This window comes from Bos indicus x Bos taurus, chromosome 6 (genome assembly GCF_003369695.1).
Source record: "Bos indicus x Bos taurus breed Angus x Brahman F1 hybrid chromosome 6, Bos_hybrid_MaternalHap_v2.0, whole genome shotgun sequence".
Taxonomy (NCBI): domain Eukaryota; kingdom Metazoa; phylum Chordata; class Mammalia; order Artiodactyla; family Bovidae; genus Bos; species Bos indicus x Bos taurus.
The window spans coordinates 58,768,619-58,792,576 of NC_040081.1; the positions used below are offsets into that span (position 1 = coordinate 58,768,619).

Consider the following 23,958-nt stretch of genomic DNA (forward strand, 5'->3'; position numbering starts at 1 on the left):
AACCTTCTACAAGCTTGAGCAGACGAAGGATAGGTGAGTCACAAAACTGGCACCAGTTCCTCTGAAGTAATTTTTAAAAAGAAAGACTGAATTCATAGCACAGTTTCACCAAAGGTTTCATTACTACTTTCTCCTGGAGTTCATATTTCTTCACAGAACTGCTTTTGCCTCGATACACATAATCAATTCAACATCATCTCTACTCTATGGACACCCCTGGTGTTTCTTTATCTCATGAAACCCAGTCCAAGCTCATATCACTGGCTTTCCCCTTACTTCATTAGACTATAAAGGTATTAAGTCATATAACACCCTAGCTCAGCTACCACCTGGTGATAACTATACCATCACACACAGAATATTTGAGTCACCAAAACAGCAAGAAAAAAAGCTACTTTGGTTCACATATTGGATTACCAGAGTGTAGTCCCAAGCATTGATTCTACTTTTTTTAATTACAAAGGTACAACAGGTAAGTTCTATTATGAACTGAAGTTATTTATGGATTAGCCTAACAACCTAATCAAGATATGCCAAGTTCCAAATAATTAATTTAAAATGATTTTTGGAATATAAATTCATCTAGATAGGAGATGGTTGCACAGTTGCAACAAACTTTACCTGATTCTTTTTACCGTACCTACACCAAGCAGTGGAACCAAGAAAAAACGAAATACATATACTATCATCCTAGGTGCTCACATGTGCTCACAAGTTATCAACACTTCCTAATTCTAGATCTCAGACTAGAACTTTCTCTGAACTTATTTATTCAAGGATCTGAAATGATCAGAGGATCATAGAGTTTGGTGAAGTGTTAGATAAAATTAGTGAGAATCAAAATTCAACTGGACAACTTTATACTAAGTAATGCTATGGCTTAATGAAACTGGATTTATTATTAAAATACAATGAAACTTCTATACAGACAAGAATACATTAACTCATACAGCAAAGGAAAATACTTACAGAAATAAACACAAGATCAGCTTCCTTAATGGCATCATCAATATTGGTAGAAAAAAATAAATTTTTTCCTCGACAGGATTCTACCACTTCTTTTAGGCCTGGCTAAAAAGAGAAAAGAAAAGAAGTTGCACATAAATTTTACCAGCCAGATGAGATAACCCAATAGTATAGAATTGCATTCATTCAGGGAAAGGTCATGTTGTAATTTAAAGGTCTAGATTTGCTCTCAAATAACACCTCTGTAGAAAACTCAAAGATCAAACTGGTACCAAAGGCCATCTAATGCACATTACGTAACATAACAAACAAAGCAAAACTGAACTTGAACAATTAGAGCAGCAGGTCAACTGAACACATTTCACTGTTGACCGTGTTCCAGACTATTTCATAAGAGTTAACAGTTAACACCAAGTATTACATCATGATCAAGAAAGTCAAAGTCTTTTGTGATTTCAAGCAAACATTTGATTTTGCATCGTCATTATGAATGCAGGTTTACTCCCATGAATCCAGGTCATAGAACACAGGCCATTCAGACTAGGTGTGAAATAGTGGATTTACATTTCACATTTTACAATATTTACACATGCGTAAGTTTATAATTTTTCTAAGTCCTATTATAAGAAACATTTCTCCAAAGAAGACATACAGATGGCTAACAAACACATGAAAAGATGCTCAACATCACTCATTATCAGAGAAATGCAAATCAAGACCACTATGAGGTACCATTTCACACCAGGCAGAATGGCTGCGATCCAAAAGTCTACAAGCAATAAATGCTGGAGAGGGTGTGGAGAAAAGGGAACCCTCTTACACTGTTGGTGGGAATGCAAACTAGTACAGCCACTATGGAGAACAGTGTGGAGATTCCTTAAAAAACTGGAAATAGAACTGCCTTATGATCCAGCAATCCCACTGCTAGGCATACACACTGAGGAAACCAGAAGGGAAAGAGACACGTGTACCCCAATGTTCATCGCAGCACTGTTTATAATAGCCAGGACATGGAAGCAACCTAGATGTCCATCAGCAGATGAATGGATAAGAAAGCTGTGGTACATATACACAATGGAGTATTACTCAGCCATTAAAAAGAATACATTTGAATCAGTTCTAATGAGGTGGATGAAACTGGAGCCTATTATACAGAGTGAAGTAAGCCAGAAGGAAAAACACCAATACAGTATACTAACGCATATATATGGAATTTAGAAAGATGATAACAATAACCCTGTGTACGAGACAGCAAAAGAGACACTGATGTATGGAATAGTCTTATGGACTCTGCGGGAGAGGGAGAGGGTGGGAAGATTTGGGAGAATGGCATTGAAACATGTAAAATATCATGTATGAAACGAGATGCCAGTCCAGATTCAATGCATGATACTGGATGCTTGGGGCTAGTGCACTGGGACGACCCAGAGGGATGGTATGGGGAGGGAGGAGGGAGGAGGGTTCAGGATGGGGAGCACATGTATACCTGTGATGGATTCATTTTGATATTTGGCAAAACTAATACAATTATGTAAAGTTTAAAAATAAAATTTAAAAAAAAAAGAAAAAAAAAAAAACATATCTATCAAAAAAATTACTTTCCCATATAATTTTTTAAGTTGATATGTTATACTTTCATTTTTATTAAGTTCAAGACATTTCTCTTTTTTTGTCTGCGTGGCATGCAGGATCTTAGTTTTCCTGACCAGGATCAAACCCTTGCCCCCTGCAGTGGAAGTGTGGAGTCTTAACCCTTGGACAGCCAGGGAAGTCCCTGACGTCACCAATTATAGCAACTGTTTCCTTATTTTGACTAGGTTCTAGAAAATTAGAGTAAAGGGTTATTTTACAGAGAAGATCTAATTCAATCCTATATATAATCTTCTGGACTTCCCTGGTGGCTATCTTCTAATATTTAAATTAAAGTAACCTAAAATCAAAGCAATGCAGAATTTATAGTAAGTCTTAATAAGACTTCAACATGAACAACTACATTATTCCATTAAAATCAATGGGATATTTGTAGATATCCAAAACAAATGCAGAAGCAGTTTATAATATAGGTTCTACTTCTTATTAGGTTCATTATGTAATTGTCATAATTAGTATTTCAAATTTATATGGTACTTTTTAATGGAAAAACTCAAATCCTTTCATAGGTTAAAATTAGCTTTTGTTTTATTCAGAAAAAGCAAAGCAAATTATCCAGTTTGGTTTTTTTAGAAGTAGTTATTAAATGGCTTTTTTAAATGAACAAAATGAACATTAAAGTAATAACTACTTAATAAATATGGTAACACAAAATGTTTTCATTGTTAAATATTAACAGAATCTACTATTCTGTTCTCTGAGTAAAAACATGAATACCTTATTACCAAGTTTTATCTGATGGTCATTACTATTTCCTTCTTAGGCAGTAAAAATGCCTAATTTTATTACTGTAGTTTTGACCCATAAAATATAAACTTATAACACTAACCACTGGACCACCAGGGAAAAAAATCACAATGAACACAACTCTGTGGACCCCAAGTACACTTAGCTGAGTTTTTCAATGTAGCTTGGTAATACTTTTACTTGTCCTCTCATTCTGAGATTACTGCTCCAACCTACACACAGGTTCTTCAGAGGATTGTACCTCCCACGTTCCAACAACTGAGATTGACCAATCTTCCAGTCACTTTTATTTCCTGTTCCCACCAACAAAACAGTTTCTTTATCCATTCTTATTTGCATGCCTGTGTGCTCAGTCCTGTCTGACCCCAGTGACTGCAGTCTGTCAGGCTCTTCTGTCCACGGGATTTTCCTGGCAAGCATGTTGGAGCGGGTTGCCATTTCCTCTTCCAGGACATCTTCCCAACTCAGAGACCAAACCCTAGTCTCTTGAACTGGCAGGTGGATTCTTTACCACTGAAACACCTGGGAAGCCCCATCCTTGTTTACTTCCCTCCAATTTCTGAGAAGGGGACTTTCAAGGCCAATTCCTCTTCTTGTGCTTTTGACCTCATCATCTTTGCTATTTTTCTAGACTTTATTCTATCAGTTAGTTCCTTTCATCTTATACTTTTGACCTTTCCTTCTCTATGTGATTTGTCTACCTTAGTTTATTAACATGCTTGATTCTTTATCAACCATGGGAAAAAAATATAAATTAAAAAAAAATCGTCTTTACCCCATGTCCCTCTCCAGTGACCACCACCTTTATTTCCTTATTAAACTTTTTAAGAGTCATTCCTTTTCTACACTCTTACTTCTCCAATCTCCTACCACTTGTAATTGTTCTTGTAAAAGTTGCAATGGCCCCCATAATATTGAATTTCAAGAATATGTCTCATCTCTTATTCCCCCTGTATCTGTCATAATTGACAGCTTATTCACTCAGCAAATACTTGTCAAGCAGTTACTGAGTACTGGCCACTGTGTTAGTAACTCATAATCAAGACATACTTCTTTATGGAGTTTGCACTACTAAAACTCTTCTGGCTTTTGGTTCACCTTCTCTAAACTATTCTCCTTGGCTTCCCTAAGGCACTTCTTCCTCCAGCCACCATCAAACATCGGTATTTTCCAGGGTCCTGCCCTTGACTCATGCTCTATTCTCACTACAGGTCCTTCCTGAGAGCTAACCTACTCTGATTTTACTGCTGCCTGCATAATATATTTTTTTAATACCTGGATAATCTTAACTTTACATCTTTAGACTTGGATTCTTTTTTTCTTTTTGGCCATGCCTTGTGGCATGTGGAATCTTAGTTCTCCAACCAAGGATTGAACCCAGGCCACGGCTGGGAAGGTGCCAAGACCTAAATCACTGGACCACCAGGGAATTCCCCAGCCCTAAATTCCTGAATATCATTCTAGATTCATTCCTCTCCTTCATCCTTTTATATAATCGACAGTCAAGTCTGATCATTTTTCTAAATATTTCCCTTGGGAATTCCCTAGTGGTCCAGGGGTTGGGATTCTGAGCTCTCAGTGCTGAGGGCCTGGATTCAGTCCCTGGTTGGATCACACAAGCCTCAGCAGTCAGTCAGTTCAGTTGCTCAGTCGTATCCAACTCTTTGTGACCCTCTGGACTGCAGTACGCCAGGCCTCCCTGTCCATCACCAACTCCTGGAGTTTACTCAAACTCTTGTCCATTGAGTCAGTGATGCCATCCAGCCATCTCATCCTCTGTCATCCCCTTCTCCTCCTGCCTTCAATCTTTCCCAGCATCAGGGTCTATTCCAATGAGTCAGTTCTTTGCATCAGGTGGCCAAAGTATTGGAGTTTCAACTTCAGCATTAGTCCTTCCAATGAATATTCAGTACTGATCTCCTTTAGGATGGACTGATTGGATCTCCTTGCAGTCCAAGGGACTCTCAAGAGTCTTCACCAACACCACAGTTCAAAAGCATCAATTCTTTGGCACTCAGCTTTCTTTATAGTTCAACTCTCACATCCATACATGACTACTGAAAAAACCATAGCTTTGACTAGATGGACCTTTGTTGGAAAAGTAATGTCTCTGCTTTTTAATAAGCTGTCTAGGTTGGTCATAACTTTTCTTCCAAGGAGCAAGCGTCTTTTAATTTCATGCCTACAGTCACCATCTGCAGTGGTTTTGGAGCCCGCCAAAATAAAATCTGTCACTGTTTCCCCATCTATTTGTCATGAAGTGATGGGACCAGATGCCATGATGTTAGTTTTCTGAATGTTGAGCATTAAGTCAACTTTTTCACTTTCCTCTTTCACTTTCATCAAGAGGTTCTTTAGTTCTTCTTCACTTTCTGCCCTAAGGGTGGTGTCATTTGCATATCTGAGGTTATTGATATTTCTCCCAGCAATCTTGATTCCAGCTTGTGTTTCATCCAGCCCAGCATTTCTCATGATGTACTCTGCATATAAGTTAAATAAGTAGGGTGACAATATACAGCCTTGATGTACTCCTTTTCCTATTTGGAACCAGTCTGTTGTTCCATGTCCAGTTCTAACTGTTGCTTCCTGACCTGCATACAGATTTCTCAAGAGGCAGGTCAGGTGGTCTAGTATTCCCATCTCTTGAAGAATTTTCCACAGTTTGTGGTGATCCACACAGTCAAAGGCTTTGGCATAGTCAACAAAGCAGAAGTAAATGTTTTTCTGGAACTCTCTTGCTTTTTCGATGCTCCAACGGATGTTGGCAATTCAATCTCTGGTTCCTCTGCCTTTTCTAAATCCAGCTTGTATATCTGAAGTTCATGGTTCATGTACTGTTGAACCCTGGCTTGGAGAATTTCAAGCATTACTTTGTTAGTGTGTGAGATGAGTGCAATTGTGCGGTAGTTTGAGCATTCTTTGGCGTTGCCTTTCTCTGGGATTGGAATGAAAACGGACCTTTTCCAGTCCTGTGGCCACTGCTGAGTTTTCCAAATTTGCTGGCTTATTGAGTGTGGCACTTTTACAGCATCATCTTTTAGGATTTGAAATAGCTCAACTGGAATTCTATCACCTTCACTGGCTTTGTTCATAGTGATTCTTCCTAAGGCCCACTTGACTTTGCATTCCAGGATGTCTGGCTCTAAGTGAGTGAGCACACCATCGTGATTATCTTTGAGAACCTCACGAACAGTATGAAAAGGCAAAAAGATAGGACACAAGCCTCAGGGCAAAGTAAAAAAAAAAAAAAATTTCTCTAATCTAGTGAGTCTCAGAGTGAGTGCAGTGAGGATGGAATGACTCTCAAGGAAGCTGTGCATTCAAAAGAGCTCATTAAATACGATAATTACATATGATTTATCATTTCTTTATCAGTGACCAGGACTTAAACATTAATCACCAAGAATCTCTCTAATATGAAAATTTGTATTTACAAAGAAAAATCAATACCATAAATTTTAATAGTATTCTTGAAAACAAATATATACTTGCATATTTTATTTATTTTTTTTAAAGAAATATTCTTTTTCTTTTAATTTTATGTAGTTTTGGCTGTGCTGGGTCTTCACTGCAAGTGGGAGCCACTCTCCAGCTGGGGCGCCTGGGCCTCTCACTGCAGTGGCCTCCCCTGCTGCAGAGCACAGGCTCCAGGGCTTGCAGGCTGAAGCAGTCCCAGCTCCTGGGCTCCACAGCACAGGCTCAATAGTTGTGGCACCTGGGACTAGCTGCTCCATGGCATGTGGGGTCCTCCTGGACCAGGGATTGAACCTGCATCCCCTACCCTGGCAGGTGGACTCTTCACCACTGAGCCACCAGGGAAGCCTGGTTGCTTATTTTAACTGCATTATAGGATACAGATTTAAGGAGGAAGTTGATTGCAAAGGTATCTAAAGTTTCTCCGGAAATAAAATATTTCTCTGCCTTGTCCAAGATAGGTCAGTGTAAAATCACAACTGGTAACAATACATATAAGCTACTCAGTAAAGGAATTCATAAAACAGCATGAACTCTGGTTAAACCTGTCATTTGTTTTTCTTCTTTCACAGTTCTCCCTATTTGACATTTCACCTAACGTTCACACCTTCAATATGGCCGAGGAAATGTGTAGGAATAGTTTTACAACACAAAATAAAAAAATAAAAAATGGAACAAAGGCCTAACATATATTTGAAAATGGATAATTGGGTCACACGGCTCATTTTCCCAATTTTTTCCCCCAATTTTTTTTTTTTTAAATACACAATGCTACGGAAATAATTTATTTTCTTCTGATTTATAAATTCCTTCAGCAGGTATCTTTTAACAACTGATGTCTAAGAAAGACACGTGAAAATTACAAGCCTAAAGTCATTTACTTGCTAAGAGGAAAACCATTCTACTTGCTAAAACAAGAATCTTCTTGTTATAAGAAGATTCCTTCTAGAATTTTAAAGTAGAAGTGCCATGTTTTTAACCTCCAAAGTCAGCTGGGTTTTACTGAAAGACTCCATTTCTTTGCAAGCTACACTAACTAGTACAGAACTAAAATAGCTGCTTAGGTTATCATCGTCTAATTTTCTGGAGTAGATATATTAAAATGAGATAAAAATAAGACTATGAAGACCAAATAATTACAACTTTAAATAAAGCCAATACAATTATGGGATGTTAGAGTTCTGAGAACTCAAACATTGTTTCTAATGGGCACCAGTGCTAGACAGACTTTCAAATGCTTTCGATTCTATTTAAAGAGATTTAAAGAAAAAAAAATTTATGAAATAAAAGTGTGAAACAACAAGAAAGATTTTTGATTTTTTTGGTAGGTTAGTGAGAAAAAACAAGTAAGATATGGAAAAAAATCATCTTAGATCTTAATTCTTTTTTTCTAAGTATATATCCCAATGGAAGGAATGATGCTAAAACTGAAACTCCAGTACTTTGGCCACCTCATGCGAAGAGTTGACTCATTGGAAAAGACTCTGATGCTGGGAGGGATTGAGGGCAGGAGGAGAAGGGGACGACAGAGGATGAGATGGCTGGATGGCATCACTGACTCGATGGATGTGAGTCTGAGTGAACTCCGGGAATTGGTGATGGACAGGGAGGCCTGGCGTGCTGCGATTCATGGGGTCGCAAACAGTCGGACACGACTGAGCGACTGATCTGATCTGATCCCAATTGGATTCAATATCAATGTAGAACATACTATTTTTTTGGAGGAATTTAACTTCTAATTTTTCAAAAAAGCAACAAAAGTATACATGGTAAGTTGAGATCACCCTCTCACTTCTCTTGTGGCTGACTATTACTTTTATTTTGGGTTTTGGGCTGTTGTTTATTTTTATTTAAGTATTGTTAATTTATAATATTGTGTTAGTTTCAGGTCTATATTATAGTGACTTTTGTAGATTATACTCCATTATAGGTTGTTACTAGATGATGGGTATAATTCCCTGTGCTATACAGGATAATTTTGTTGCTTATCTACTTCATATAGTTTATATCTGTTAATTCTATATCTCTAATTTGCCCCTTCTCCCTTCCCTCTCCCCTTTGGTAATCACAAGTTTTCTGTATCTGTGGAACACACTATCTTTAATTTAAAGCACTGAAGTCTCAGGAAAAAGTTTCAAATTTCAGATAATAGAAACAGCACTGGTCTTCCATGGAGTCTCAAAGAGTTGGATACAACTTAGCAACTGAGCAACATCTGGGTTTCCCTGGTGGCTAAAGAATCTGCCTGCCAATGCAGGAAACACGGGTTCAAACCCAGGTCTGGAAACACCCCACCTGCCATGGAGTAATTAAGCCTGCGCGCCACAACTACTGAGCCTGTGCTCAGAGCCTGGGAACCACAACTACTGAGCGCTCATGCATCCCAACTAGAGAGCAGCCCTCGCTCGTCCCAGCTAGAAAAACCTTGGCATCAACAGAGACGCAGCACAGTAAATAAATAAATAAATAAAATTATTTTTTTAAAAACAGTACTAATAATAAGAATCTAACTAGGGAACATGCCTTCTGATCAACTAATGTTTTTGTTTTCTCCAAGAAAAAAAAATCTAAAGCCAATATATTATAGATAGCTTATACTTCTTCTAGTTCGAGATAATCTTTTTTTTAAGTAAAAATTTTAGTGAAGTAAAAAAAAGTTTTAAACAGTACATATACTTTAGCACAGAAAAGTGCTCAGTTTTCAGAAGTGAACACACTTGTGTAATCACTATCCATACAAGAATTAGAAGAATATTAACAGAGGACTTCCATGGTGGTCTAGTGGTTAGGATTCTGGGCTTTTACTACTGTGGCCTGCATTCAGTCTCTGGTTGGGGAACTGAGATCCTACAAGCCTGGCTGGGTCAACAAAACAAAACCAAAAAACATTAAATCAAAGCCTGCAGTATGTCCTCTTCTAGTAACTACAACCCCTCAAACTACCATCATGCTGAATTCTACCACCAGACCAGTATATCTATATTTGAACTTTATATAAATGGGATACACAGTATGGACTACCTTGTGTCCAATGACTTGTTACTTTTATGAGAATTTAAACATATGCTTGCATGCAGGAGTAGTTTCATTGATTTTTCAATGTAGTATTGTATTAAACTATAATTTATGTATCCATTCTACTGCTAATTAACATGTAGGGTGTTTCCCATTTGGGGTTATTAGGAATAACACTGTTAATAATACTGTCTTTTGGTGCATATATGTGAGCTTTTCTGTTGCATATACACCTTGAAGTGGAATTCCTAAGTCAGACTATGCATATTTTCAGTTTTAATAATTAATGCTGAAACATTTTACAAACTGGCTGTACCAATTTATGTACTGATCAGCAGTATATAAGCGTTTCCTCGGTGGCTCAGTGGTAAAAAATCTGCCTGCAACGCAGGAGACATGGGTTCGATACCTGGGTTGGGAAGATCCCCTGGAGAAGGAAATGGCAACCTACTCCAGTATTCTTGCTTGGGAAATCCCATGGACAGAGGAGCCTGGAAAGCCATAGCCCATGGGGTCTCAGAGAGTTTGACACAACTTAGCAACTGAACAACAGCAGGGCATACAGTTCCAATTGCCCTAAATCCTTGCCAACACTTGGCATTGTCAGCAGTCATAATTTTAGCCATTCTGTTACACTTTGTGTTTGAAAAGTTATGCTGGCATAATAATTATGTAATAATCAATTCAGTAATCAACTGAATGACTGGATATAAATATGGTTCCCAAGGTTTCAGATGACTTCCAGCCCTTTTATGGATATCAGAATTATTAAACTCTTAATCAAGTTATCTTTCCAAAATGCTTCTAAAAATCCCCACAAACCAAAATAGTAGTAATGTTATCTAACAGGGAAAGAAATGCTATCACACTGAGGTATTTAAAGAAGTATTATGGGAGGTTCATCTGGTAGAGGAAGAAAGGGTAAAGCACAAACAGAAGCTACCACATACACAGAGGGCTTCTAAAAAAATTCTAAGTCTGATTGAGATATTAACAAATCTTGGATTTCTATTCACAGACCTATAAATAGCAGGCAGATTTATCTTACAGAGATTTCCCCTTCTAAAGACTGCTTAAAGACTATAGTTGATAAGAGTCTTATAAATAACAAAACTTTTCTGGGGAAAAAAAAAAGAATATATTGATGTTGGAGAAAAATGCTATCCTCAAAACTTTCAAATGCTTTTCTGTTGGGTTTCAAAAGGATAATATCATGAACTCTTTTTACTATGAAAACTTAAAAAATGAAACCTTACTTAATAAAATAGAGACACATTTTCCTAACTATGAGTTCTCTAAATTAAAGAAATACTGAAATTCCAATTTAAACAAATATGTGATACTGAACACTGAACATGAAAGACACCATTTATTCATTCAAGGTTTATCTGATATAAATACAATAATCCAAAAATATAATAGGCTTACATGAATCAATATTAGAAACAACCAGTTTTTTAATTTCTATTTTCACAGAATGCCACTTTTTAATTGCACTATTATAATATGGTTGCCATACTAACAGACAAAATTAGAAAATAGAGAAGAAAATTACTCGTCATCTCACTCCACTAATACAACAATTATTAATATTCAGTAAACTTTTTTCTACACATTTTTCCTAGGCATATCTGACATAATTATAATGTTCATAATATGTATTTAGACTTTTCCATTTTATTCCTATCAGTTACAGTCATAGAGTTTTACATCAAATTAAATTAGCAAAAAAAATAAGAAAGCAAAGAGCATAAGAACAATGCATTGTTTAATATGGTTTACCTCATAAATAGGAAGTGTAGGAGAGTTCCATGCATTGATTCTTGATTCATTGATATCAACAACCGTCACCCTGATTTCAGGGCACATGTGAGCAATGACACTACACGTGGGTCCACCAACATAGCCTGCACCGATGCAGCAGATCTTCTTAATTTCAAACATGACTGTGCTAGAAGAGAAACAGTAAGACTGACTACTGAGAGCAGAAAATTTAAAGAAACCACACTGCACATTCATCACACTTTATAAAAACTGTCAAGGTGACAGGTATAGGGAAAGATTTCCTACATTCAGACCCATTAAGAATTATGAAAACAGTGATTAAAAAAAAAAGTAACACTCCAATTGGATGACCTAGCCTGTTCTCAGCTGAACCAGCACGAAACATGGAAAAAATTATAGTAACTGATATTACTGAAAAAGCGTGACAAAGATTATAATGACCTATACCAGACCATCTCACCTGCCTCTTGAGAAATCTGTATGCAGGTCAGGAAGCAACAGTTAGAACTGGACACGGAACAACAGACTGGTTCCAAATAGGAAAAGGAGTCCGTCAAGGCTGTATATTGTCACCCTGCTTATTTAACTTCTATGCAGAGTACATCATGAGAAACGCTGGACTGGATGAAACACGAGCTGGAATCAAGATTGCAGGGAGAAATATCAATAACCTCAGATATGCAGATGACACCACCCTTATGGCAGAAAGTGAAGAGGAACTAAAAAGCCTCTTGATGAAAGTGAAAGTAGAGAGTGAAAAAGTTGGCTTAAAGCTCAACATTCAGAAAACGAAGATCATGGCATCCGGTCCCATCACTTCATGGGAAATAGATGGGGAAACAGTAGAAACAGTGTCAGACTTTATTTTTTTGGGCTCCAAAATCACTGCAGATGGTAACTGCAGCCATGAAATTAAAAGATGCTTACTCCTTGGAAGGAAAGTTATGTCCAACCTAGATAGCATATTCAAAAGCAGAGACATTACTTTACCAACAAAGGTCCGTCTAGTCAAGGCTATGGTTTTTCCTGTGGTCATGTATGGATGTGAGAGTTGGACTATGAAGAAGGCTGAGCGCCGAAGAACTGATGCTTTTGAACTGTGGTGTTGGAGAAGACTCTTGCGAGTCCCTTGGACTGCAAGGAGATCCAACCAGTCCATTCTGAAGGAGATCAGCCCTGGGATTTCTTTGAAATAAATGATGCTAATGCTGAAACTGCAGTACTTTGGCCACCTCATGCGAAGAGTTGACTCAATGGAAAAGAGAGCAATATGCTTAGCAATATGCATACTCTGATGCTGGGAGGGATTAGGGGCAGGAGGAGAAGGGGACGACAGAGGATGAGATGGCTGGATGGCATCACTGACTCAATGGACGTGAGTCTCAGTGAACTCCAGGAGTTGGTGATGGATAGGGAGGCCTGGCGTGCTGCAATTCATAGGGTCGCAAACAGTCGGACACGACTGAGCGACTGAACTGAAGTGAACTCTACTGAATATTTAGAAAGTCAAGCAGCACAATAAAACCTTTACTCTCTAACACAGTAGCATAACTTTGATTGTCAAGGGAAAATCATAGGTGAACACACCCGTGCAATTCTTGCTTAACTAAATGTTGGTGTACAAAGGTCAGCTTTATGACAGATTTAGACTAAAATGACAGATATTAAGATTAGTTCTAAGCCCAGAATTGACCTGAGATTATATTCCCTGCACAGTTTGGCTTCAGCAATTCTTTCCTAGGTACTGGACAAAGATCTTAAACTCTATTTCAATTTTAATCAGAAACTATGAAATAGTTAAAGGGAAGTAATTTCTGTAGTTGGGCTTTCGTAGCTCAGTTGGTAAAGAATCAGCCTGCAATTCAGGAGACCTGGGTTCGATCCCTGGATTGGGAAGATCTCCTGGAGAAGGAAATGGCAATCCACTCCAGTATTCTTGCTGGGAGAATCCCATAGACAGAGGAACCTGGCGGGCCAGTCAATGGGGTCACAAGAATTGGACACGACTTAGCTACTTAGACTAATTTCTGTAGTTAGCAAAGCTATGTCACAGATTTTGATGACTTTTCAAGTGATTAGGTGAACTGATTCACACTAATCAAAATGACAAGGGACTGAGTTATATAAAAGAATGTCAGTTTATTCAGTAATAAGAACAAAAATAATCAAACTGATCAAATTCTTAGAAATTTTGTCCTTGCCAAGGACTAAATCTAATCTCAGACATCATCTGATCTAACCCATTCATGGATTCCAAAGAGAAGGAAAATGGGAATTAGAGAGTTTAAGAACCTGTTAGTATATTGCTGCATGGATCAGAGAAGGTAATATGGAAGGCTCACCTAATTACAATGCCTGGCATGTATATCCCTATAGTGAAAAAAGGTACACAAAGCACATAATTAAGATGATCCAATTCCCCCTGATATGAATTTGCACTAATCAAACAATGTTCTAATCTTCACTGGTTCTCTGGGTAAGCTTCCCTACTGGAAATGAATGGCTTGACAACCCATACAAGTATCCTGGTCTGTGCTAATAAACAAATAATCTGGTTTATAAATTGATCTTTTGGTTATGATTAGAAGATATCAACTCCCAGAGTCTGATCTCTAATAACTCCTTTTTTCTTTTTTGGCTGTGTGGCTTATGGGATCCTAGCTACCTGACCAGGGATCAAACCCCAGCCCCCTGCAGAGGAAGCAGAGAGTCCTAACCACTGGACTGCCAGGGAATTCCCTCTAATGACCTTTTAATAACTTAAAAAGGAATTTTAGTAAAACAGTAAATATGTACAGAATTTGTAACCTAATGACTTTTGAAAGAGAGCAATATGCTTAGCAATATGCATACAAAGTAATATTTTAAATGTATTTTTATTTTGAATAGGTAATAATTCATATGAATCAAAAATTAAATCTGAGGCATTCCCTAGTGGTCCTGTGGTTAAACACTTTCACTGCAGTTGGTCTGGATTTAGTCCCTGGTCAGGGAACTAAGATTCCACCTTGGGGCAGCCAAAAAATATCTGTGTAATAAGGCAAACAGAAGCCTCACACCTACCCCATCCTTATTGACTTTGCTACCACAGGAAGCCTTTGTTAATATTCCAGGATTCACCTTAAGAAAAACACTGAGCCTAGAAAAATAAACTTTTGGCAACCATGTATCTTTCATTATTTCACCTTTCTATCTTTCAGTTCTGCCTGTTAATACTCTCCCAGCCTCAAGTGCCCTACAGACAAGGAAAATGTACAGGGAGATATGACTGCATTGGAATTGCTAAGTGGCTAAAGCTGAGGGGAATGTTCTGAAAGTTCCCACCTGTGGGAGGGAGAGTTGGGCCTGGAGCAGGCTTACCAAAGATGTATCTACAGCATTCACTGCTGCTATCCCCTCTACAGAAGAAGAATCTTGGCATCTGGTTGCAGGAAAAAATGCCTCAACTTTCTTCAGGCTTATCCCCTTCTTCTCCTTGATGAAAAATTAACATTCCCAACTTATGGGTCTACTGTGTGGGCACAGCAGAGAATTTGGCCATAGAATAATATAGGTCCTGACCCTCAACTACTTAACAATTTATTTAGGGAATAATTCAACTGAAAAGCATTTATTAAAGACCCCACTATGTATCAGACACTATTGTTCTATGTACTATAGATACAACAGTGACCAGGACAGACAAGAGTTCCTACCTTTAGGTGGTTATATTTTAGTAGGAGAGCACGCAAACAAAACAATGGCAGTTGTGGTAAACTCCACATAAAGGAAATAAAGGAAAAGCTGAAAAAGAAACACTGTGGGGAATGGACTATTTTATTTAGGGTAAAGCAAGTCTCTCTGAGGTGACTTTTAAACTGACTTATAAAGAGAGAAGGCAATGGCACCCCACTCCAGTACTCTTGCCTGGAAAATCCCATGGATGGAGGAGCCTGGTAAGCTGCAGTCCATGGAGTCGCTAAGAGTCGGACACGACTGAGCGACTTCACTTTCACTTTTCACTGTCATGCGTTGGAGAAGGAAATGGCAACCCACTTCAGTGTTTTTGCCTGGAGAATCCCAGGGACAGGGGAGCCTGATGGGCTGCCGTCTATGGGGTCGCACAGAGTTGGACACGACTGAAGCGACTTAGCAGCAGCAGCAAAAGATAAAATGAAATCAGTCACACCCAGATAACATGGTTAAATTATACAAGGAAGTATAACCAACTAGATGACAAAATAAGTGTTAAAGTCCAGAGGAATCAAAATAAGAAAGCAACCTACATCGAGGGAAATGTAAAAGACTGGCCTAAAGAATGAATTGGATATAGAAAGGAAATATAAGAGAGGAGGGCATTTCAGATGACAGGAGGGAACAGATAAGGACTTACATACAGAAATGAGTCCAAAGAAGTGAGACGATCTGCCTAGTTACAAGGAAAAAAAAAAGTGGATGTTAAGTAGTGAGAGGCAATGTTATACGCCAGCCTGGATGGGAACGAGGTTTGGGAGAGAATGGATACATGTTTATGTATGACTGAGTCCCTTTGCTATTCTGCTGAAACTACCACAACATTGTTAATTGGAGCTTCCCTGGTAGCTCATCTGGTAAAGACTCCACCTGCAATGCAGGAGACCCCAGTTCGATTGCTGGGTCGGGAAGATTCCCTGGAGAAGGGATAGGCTACCCACTTCAGTATTCTTGGGCTTCCCCAGTGGCTCAGATGGTAAAGAATCTGCCTGCAATGCAAGAGGCCTGGGTTCGATCCTTGGGTTGGGAAAATCCTTTGGAGGAAGGCATGGCAACCCACTTCAGTATTCTTGCCAGAAGAATCCCCATGGATGGAGGACCCTGGAGGGCTACAGTCCATGAGGTCACAAAGAGTCAGACACGACTGAGCAACTAAGTACACACACCCCAATACAAAATAAAAAGTTTTGTTTTTAAAAAAATAATTTTATTTATTTATTTATTTTGCTGTGCTGGGTCTTAGTTGCTGCTCAGGCTTTTCTCTAGTTGCAGTGAGTGGGGGCTACTCTGTAGTTGCGGTGGATGAGGTTCTCATTGCAGTGGTTTCTCTTGCTCTGGAGCACCAGTTCAGGGAGCTCGGGCTTCAACAGTTGCAGCTCCCAGGCTCCAGAGCACAGGATCAATTCACTGTTAGTTGCTCCTCAGCATGTGGGATCCTCCTGGATCAGGGACTGAACTCATGTCTCTTGGATGGGCAGGTGGATTCTTTACCACTGAGTCACCAGGGAAGCCCCCAAAAGTTTAAAATTACAAAAGAAAAAAAAAGTATTAACAGGTAATAATTGTCTTCTAGAGTGGAAATGAATTGGAAGTGGGTCTTGAATGCCTTTTTCAGGAAGGTATGACCATAAAAATCCATGAGGCTATAATTTAATAACTTAAGGAAACTGCTGAAAGTAACCATAACAATCAAAGGCATTAATGTATCTAAAGCCTAACAAGCTCCATTGAAGAAAAAGAAGAGGGAATGATCAGCTTGGAGCCTGGAAAAGGAACATTAAGAAGAAGAATGACGTTTATTTCAGAGCTGTCTAAAGAGTGACACAGAATCTGGAAGTCAGAAGTGTTCTGGGTTCAGAACAGTGAGGCAAGAAAAGGCTTTCCCAATGCTTGGATGGCAAATTACCCCCAAATTCTTGGCTCTGATTCCACTCTGCCTTATGAGTTCAGATTGCCAGGAATTATAACACTAGAAAGGGATGACCTGGGTTTGAGACATCAGTATTCCAGGCACTAGAATAAAATTTCCCTACTGTATTAGCAAGGTTCCATCCTAGTATATCCATCAGTCTCTTATGAGCTTAGGCATCATAAGTTAACACCTAAAACCTCATTAACCATGGGTCTGTGGGAGAAAAAAAAATCAACCTTCCAGATCTGTAAGGCTGAAGGTCAAGTCCTGAACTGTGACAAATCTGAAGGACTACCACACACAGCAACACCCTTACTGGATAGGTGGCCTCTCTAATCAAAACCAAGATATGTGGAATACCTAAAAAGTGAACTCTCAAAAGACTTTTGAATGACAGGATTTTATGTTATCACTTAACCCGTAGTCAAGAGGTTGTAAGGACAGCCTATGCCCTCAATCTCAACCAGAACAGGTTCTGTTAACATTCTTACAATAAACATGGGTTGAATATCTACATGATGAACTCTTGGGCTCAAGAGTTTAATAAGGTGGTCCCAGGCTAACATTTCTCTGCTGCTCTTCACCCAAGCACCTAGAATAGGCTCTCAATAAATATTAATTGGATAAGTAACTCTTATTAAGGGTCTTTTTGAGATGAAAACTGTTATTTGAATATTTTTAGCTCAGACGGCTTATCACAGTATTTTTGCAGATTGTCCAAAATCCTATCATCCTTTCTCTTGAGGTAGAACTTTAGCATGTCTTCTCAGAGCTACTTCTTTAAAAAAAAAAAAAAAAGATTATGGCTGTGCTGGGTCTTCAGTGCTGCTTGCAGGCTTGCTCCAGTTGTGGTGGCTGGTGGGGTTGGGGGCTACTCTTTGTTGCAGTGCAAGGGCTTCTCAGTGCAGTAGTTTCTCTTGTTGCACAGCACAAGCTCTAGGCGCACGAGCTTCATTACTTGTGACGCACAGGCTCAGTAGCTGCAGCTCCTGGGCTCTAGAGCGCTGGCTCAGGGGTTGTGGCTCACCAGCTTAGTTGCTCCGCAGCATGTGGGACCTTCCTGAACCAGGAATTGAACCTGTGCTCCCTGCCTTGGCAGGTGACTCTTTACCACTGAGCCACCAGGGAAGCCCCCAGAGTTACTTCTTATCCACCTTGGTTGCCAGGCCATATTCAGCTTGCCTTTCATATAAACAGCTAGGGTAAACTGCTGATGGCAGGTGGGCCTGTATTATAGAACTACATGTGTTTTGGGGTACCCCTGTGTTGCTATTTCATATGGCTCGCAGATGACAATGGAGAAATTACTGAAGAAGCCCGATGTACCATCTTTGCAAGTCCAATAAATTACCACTTGGAAGTTTCAACAAAATCGTCAATAAGCTTTAATATGAAGCTTGATACAGTGTTAGTGATGTACTTTACCTGACACAGATATCTTCTGGTACCACTTTAAATTTCTACTTTTATATACCTTCTGATCCTCTACTGTGCTGTCCGGGAAATGGTAATATTTGCTTAAGAACGAGTCAGTTTGAAATGACTTTTGACCCCGTGTTTTGGGAAAGTCACAGCAATCCAAGCTGTTCCAAACTATTTTTCTTTAAAAATTTTACAAATTCAGATCAATATTTCAACCTACAAGCTCTGGCTAACAAAGAGCAAACCTCCTATTACAATCTAAGGTGAATATAATCCCTCCATCTCCACCCCTCTTCAGTATACTCTATAACTACCCAGTATAATGGGCTTCCCTGGTGGCTAAGTGGTAAAGAATCCACCTGCCAGTGCAAGAGATGCAGGTTCAATCCCTGGGTCAGGAAGATCCCCTGGAGAAGGAAATCATAACCCACACCAGTATTCTTGCCTGGGAAATGCCATGGACAGAGAAGCCTGTCAGGCTACAGTCCATGGGGTTGCAAAAAAGTCAGATGCAGTTTAGTGACTAAACAACAACAAAGCTAAGGCAATGGATGTCACATCAACTTCACACATCATTTTAGACATTTCAGAAATTAAATACTAACAAATGCCTGACCTGGGGGGAATATTTAGTCAATGAATAAGACTGTTAACTTTATATCTAATGGGTTTCATGTAAAGCTGTAGAAACAACAAGAGAGAAGATGGAGTATGAGTATTGGGTGCAGATTTCCTATTAAAGGAGTACAGCAACAGGAGAAGAAATGAGACTCTTTAAATCAGGGTTGTCTATCCCTTACCTTAAACTAGATGCTGGGCACTACCAAGCACATCTCAGAGCACACAGTAACCTCTTTCATTTCCAGAACCACCCTCCTACCCACCAAGAAACAGACCAGACTACAGTTGTCCATTTCTTAGGGGATTTGAATAAACTCACAGACTCGCTGTGTCTTTGAGGGCAGTGAATGAACAGTTCCTCCTCTGTATATCCCTGAAAAGTTCCCTATCAGTGAATCCTTCTTTTCTATACACCAGAATTCTTGACCTTACTCAATTATTTTCCTATATACAAGAAGGTATAATTTTTCAAGGTCTCACACAAACACGATCTCCTGAAACACTCAAGAAAGGCCTTTCTTAACATGAAATAAAGCCATTATATGGTGTGGCAGCCAACAATGCATTTCAGGACAGCTATATAGATGTCACGACAGAGAATTTTAGGACTTCGCCTTCGAAAAGGCTCTCTGGTTTGTTTTCTTGTCAGTTTCTTAAGAAGAGCGGTCAGTGAAGGGAGAAAAGCAGCAGCACTCCATGTGAGCAATTCTAAACACAAAAGACTTTGATTCAGAGGCCAAAATGGGGTCCCTAAGCAAAGGACCACTTCCTGTGGTGATGTTCGGCTTTCAGAGGCGCCAGGGAAATCTCACTTAAGTCGCAAAGTGGGAGAAAGCAGAAAACAGAAGCGGTTGGAAGACTCGCCGAGTCTTGAATTAAAAGCCTAAGCTATCCCTCTTCCAAGGCAGCAGATCCAAAAGACGATTCCCGCCCAGAGCCCAGAAGAGGAGACGGAGAGTCGTGACACTGGGAAAGCCTGGGACCGCGCACAGGGAGCGACTGGAAGCAGGGCGCACACCCCGCCAGGCTCCTTTCACATCCCAGCGGGACCCGGGAGCACCCCACTGGGCGGCGGGGCCAGCCCGAGAAAGGCGCTTACCCACTTCCAGGCACCGAGTGCTGCAACCACTTCTATCTCCTCGGCTCGGACAGCTCCTCGCTCAGGGCCGCGCAGCCGCAGCTTCAGCACTCGCGCCCTGCTCCGTCTGATCTTCCCACACCGCACACCCTTCTCGGGATGCCAGGCGCCACACCCTGAGTCCCGGGCCCGAGCCCGTATTTAAAGGTTTCCACCCGAGAAGGCGGAGGATTCATTCCTTGGGAGCCAAGCCCTCCCGGACTCTGCCCTCGGTTGCATCCCTGCTCCCCCTCCCGCCAAGCTAGGCCAGGGCCCGCCCCTATTTCCTGCGGGGCCCAGGGGCCGGGATACGGGGGCGTGGCTAGTCGTGGCTGGGAGGGAACAGACTCCGCCCCCTGCCGAAGCTGAGCAAATTGGCTCCGTCCAGCTCAGCGGCCCCGCCCCTGCCGCGAGCCGGGCTGGGCGGAGCTGCGTGCGCTGCGGGTCCAACAAGGCCCAAGCGGCCAGAACCGGGGGAGCGAGTAGGTCAGGTTCTAGTTCCCCCGTAGTCTGAAGTCTTCTCTTGCCATCTGGCCCCCGGTTCCTTCAATGTGTCCCCATCCTGTCTGACAGCGCTGAGGTGGTGCCGCGTGCGCGCCAGATCAGCCATACTTTGGGGCTGAGGCCCAAGGGGACCGGAAGGTCCAGGCCCCCTTTCCGGTCTCCCCAGCAGCCTAGAGGGCCTGCCTTGTCTTCCGGCTCCCCTAGACCGTGTCGATCAGACGTGGCCAGCAGCCTCCTCCACTCCCACGTCCTCCAGGCTCGTGGATCCTTCGTACCCTGCGGGCCCGAGTCCCAGGGTTTAGTCACTTTACATAGACCCGCCGCTTCTGGGAAGGAGTCCCGCCAGATGGATGCTGAGTCCATCATGACTGGACCAGTTAGTGATCCCCACCCTGATCCCGGAGTAGAGAAGCGAGACAGCCATGCCCTCCAGGCAGATTTTCCAGATACTCCTGCCAAGTTCGGGATTTGAGACGTTTGTGCACTATAGGTAGCAGAGCGGATGCAAGATCTAAGTGCCGCGTATGAGGAAGAGTGAAATTAACGTATGGAGCTGCCCACTTTTAATGAGAGCAGTTCTATTCCAGTTTCCCCACTCCAAGGTTATCTTAAACCTCAAATTTAAAGGGGGGGGGGGGGAAGCAAAAAGCAGTCATGACTTTTTCTTTCCTCTGGTTAAGTTAAGAATTACATCACATCGACCTAGAGATTATCATTCTAAGTGAAGTCAAAGATAACTATCACGTCTTAAATGTGGAATCTTTTTTTTTTTTTTAATGATACAAATGAACTTTACAAAATACAAGTAGACTCACAGACATAGAAAACAAACTTATGGTTACCAAAGGGGAAAGGGGAAGGAAGGACATAGTAAGAGTTTGGGATTAACATATACACACAACTATATGTAAAATAATCAGGGACTTCCCAGCGGTCTGTGGTGAAGACTCCCTGCGCTTCCACTGCAGTGGGTGCTGACTGGATTCCTGGTTGGGTAACCACCGGTATACCGCTGGGCAGGGCCAAAAAAAGAAAAAGATAACCAAAAAGGAAACTCTACTTGATATCTTGTAATAACCTGTAATGTTAAAGAATCTGAAAAAGAATATATATATATATATATATATATATATAACTGAATCACTTTGCTGTACACCTGAAACTAACACATTGTAAATCAATTATATAAATAAAAATAAATTATATAAATATTTTTTTTTAAATAATTACTTCAAGTAGTATTACTTGAAATTAAAGACCATTTTGAAACACGTCGAGGAAAGTGGATAGAAGTTTATAAAGGCACGTTAAAATACCATATAGATGACAGATTTCTGATATGAGCATGACGGGCACTTGAAACAAGCTGTTGAATTGTTGTGAATCCTAGAAAAAGTGATACCATATGTAGGTGTTGTACATTCTATATGCTTAAATTGATTTATTCAGCAAAGATTTAGTGCCTATTGTGTTAGACATTATCCTAGAGATCAAAGACAGATCAAAATCCGATTCTTTCTTCCAAAACTCACAGGTTTGTGGGAGAGACAAATGAACAAGTAATTTCAATGCATTTAATAGAAGTGTGTTTTTTTTTTTTTTTTTGGTCTTTTAGCCATGACACACTACTCTGCATGTGGCATCTTAGTTCCCAGACAAGGGATTGAACCCACACCTTCTACATTGGGAGCACAGAGTCTTAACCACTAGACCACCAAGTCAGTCCCAAAGGTTTTTTTTAAGTTGGTGCATACATAGATTTGTTTACTGTTACAGTCAGCTTTCTAAAAAACCCACTATTCTAGTCCCTTTATTTTGAATTCAACATTTTTCTACCTATTATTCACTTCACATTCTTTGTATTTTAACAATGATCATAATCTTCACAAAGCTCAATAGAATCTTAGAAATGAAATCAAATTATATTAGCTAGAATGGGCCTTTAGATATAGGACACCGGTTCTCAGGGATCCAGAAGGTAAAAAACATTTTTATGATAATACTAATATGTCCCTTTCTTTTTTCACTCATTCTGTCACAAGGATATGGTAGAATTTTCCAGAGGCTATATGACATGTGATATTATAACAGGTCAGTGCGTGTTAGTTGCTCAGTCATGTCCAACTCTTTGCAACCCCATGAACTATATATAGCCCACTAGGTTCCTCTGTCCATAGGATTCTTCAGGCAAGGACACTGGAGTGGGCAGCCATTTCATTCTCCAAGAGATCTTCCCGACCCAGGGATCGAACCCTGGTCTCCCTCAGATTCTTTACATCTGAGCTACCAGGGAAGTCCCTGTAACACATCAGTGCAGATATTATAGATTTACAAAATGTAAAGCAATGCCAATCTTCTAATTTTTTATTTAGAAGTAACTTTTTAATAAAAATACATTATATTGACATGTAATGGACTTACAGCTTTCCTCGTAGCTCAGTCGGTAAGGAATCTGCCTGCAATGCAGGAGACCTGGGTTTGATTCCTGGGTTGGGAAGATCCCCTGGAGAAGGAAATGGCAACCCACTCCAGTATTCTTGCCTGGAGAATCCCATGGATGGAGGAGCCTGGCAGGCTTCAGTTCATGGGGTCACACAGAGTCGGACATGACTGAGCGACTAAACTACCACCAATGGGCTTATTATTGCTAAGTTTAAGGAACTGATGTATTTCTTTGTGATTTATCAATTTTCATTTCTACAGGGTCAATACAAATGGCTATAATATGCATGAAAAAGCTTTTTGGGGTCTTCAAGTTTTTAATGTGTAAAGGAGTCCTGAGAACAAAAAGTTTGAGAACTCCATGTGGTAGAGAAATTATTTTCAGATTATGTATCATGGAGCTCTGAGTTTCCCTGGTGGTGTGTCAGAGTCTATATGAGAAAGAAAATGAGTGGGAAGTTAAAGCTGACAGAGCACTGTGTCTCCGACTTCCTCCTCCGTATCGGAGCAGTTCTACTTTTATCTGTCAATCTGCTTCATATTATCAAAATTTCATGTAGGATTTCAATTT

The 23,958-nt window shown here is 40.1% G+C and overlaps 1 protein-coding gene across 3 annotated transcripts in view; it reads right to left on the reverse strand.

Annotated features, from left to right (window-relative positions):
• UGDH (UDP-glucose 6-dehydrogenase) overlaps window positions 1-20,748 on the reverse strand; it is a 33,833-nt gene extending 13,085 nt beyond the window's left edge. Inside the window, exons 1-4 of one of the 3 annotated variants that reach the window (XM_027544301.1) lie at window positions 20,424-20,748; window positions 12,098-12,273; window positions 11,635-11,803; window positions 970-1,071 (exon numbers count right to left, since the gene is read on the reverse strand). In XM_027544301.1, coding sequence (XP_027400102.1) covers window positions 970-1,071; window positions 11,635-11,796 — 264 coding nt within the window. In that variant the 5' untranslated portion in view covers window positions 11,797-11,803; window positions 12,098-12,273; window positions 20,424-20,748. The remainder of the gene's footprint in view (window positions 1-969; window positions 1,072-11,634; window positions 11,804-12,097; window positions 12,274-20,423) is intronic. The other 2 variants (XM_027544302.1, XM_027544300.1) reach the window with 2 other exon arrangements.
• Window positions 20,749-23,958: the final 3,210 nt, after the last annotated feature.